We start from the raw sequence: 941 nt of genomic DNA, 5'->3' as shown, positions 1-941 counted from the left end.
TTTTTTTTTTTTTTAATGTGATATGAAAATTTTGAATGATAAATGTAACAAGTAAAGTTTATATACTGAATATGTAAATACATAGGAATTCATTGGTACGTATGTAAATGACTTAATACAATGCTTTTAAAGCCTTGGATTTGTCCAATGTATATATGATTGTATTAAAATTATGTATCATGATATTCTAACAAAAAAAAGGGGGTTTTTAATCTGAACTTTTACATTAAACAAATGCTCAAAATCTGAACTTTTAAAAGTTTACATTTCAACCACTTAAAAATCACAAAACTTCAAAATTGACAGCGCCTGTCTGAAAAAGAAATAAAATTTTGGGCGATTAAAATATAAATTTTTAAATTTAGGCAGCCAAACTGTTACATTTACCGCTTTGGATGAACGATTTTATTTTGCAAATCTGTAAATTTAAAGTAGGCTAAAAACTTCCATGAAACAGCTGGACTGCAATCACACAACTGGCCCACCATGGAATGCTCTTCGTGCCAATAGGTTACACTTTCGGGGCCGACATGTTCACGGTGGAAGAGATAAGAGGCGGCTCTCCTTACGGCGCCGGAGTATTCGCCGGCGGCGACGGCGGCAGATCGGCCACCGAGGCGGAGCTTCAGCTTGCGGAACACCAAGGAAAATATATGGCCTCCATTGTCAAGAAGATAGCTCAGTCTTCTCCCAAGCAATAAAAGAACTTTGCTTATTCTCTCTTTATTCAAGCTTCTATATTTATATTCTTCTCTGAAAAGTTTCAGTTTTTATGATTTGGAATTCTGCAAAATATGACCGTTGAGGTCTCTCATTGCCTTTTTTTTCTGTATTTTTCATTCAAAGTTGAAGCTTTTTTGTGTTTTGTTGATAATAATGCCCTAAGTGGGTTGTTTTTTTAAGGGTTAGGAAGATGAGAAGGCTTTAAATACCCCCTAATT

At 34.6% G+C, this 941-nt stretch overlaps 1 protein-coding gene across 1 annotated transcript in view; it reads left to right on the top strand.

Annotated features, from left to right (window-relative positions):
* LOC110020490 (probable NAD(P)H dehydrogenase (quinone) FQR1-like 2) overlaps positions 1–701 on the top strand; it is a 6,280-nt gene extending 5,579 nt beyond the window's left edge. Inside the window, exon 2 of the mRNA XM_020718611.1 lies at positions 458–701. Within this exon, the coding sequence (XP_020574270.1) occupies positions 458–701 (244 nt within the window). The remainder of the gene's footprint in view (positions 1–457) is intronic.
* The last annotated feature ends 240 nt before the right edge of the window (positions 702–941 follow it).

Source organism: Phalaenopsis equestris, unplaced genomic scaffold (assembly GCF_001263595.1).
Source record: "Phalaenopsis equestris unplaced genomic scaffold, ASM126359v1 Scaffold000098, whole genome shotgun sequence".
In the NCBI taxonomy this organism is placed as follows: domain Eukaryota; kingdom Viridiplantae; phylum Streptophyta; class Magnoliopsida; order Asparagales; family Orchidaceae; genus Phalaenopsis; species Phalaenopsis equestris.
The sequence above is the reverse complement of the archived record's forward strand: the minus strand, read 5'-3'. Positions and strand labels throughout refer to the sequence as shown.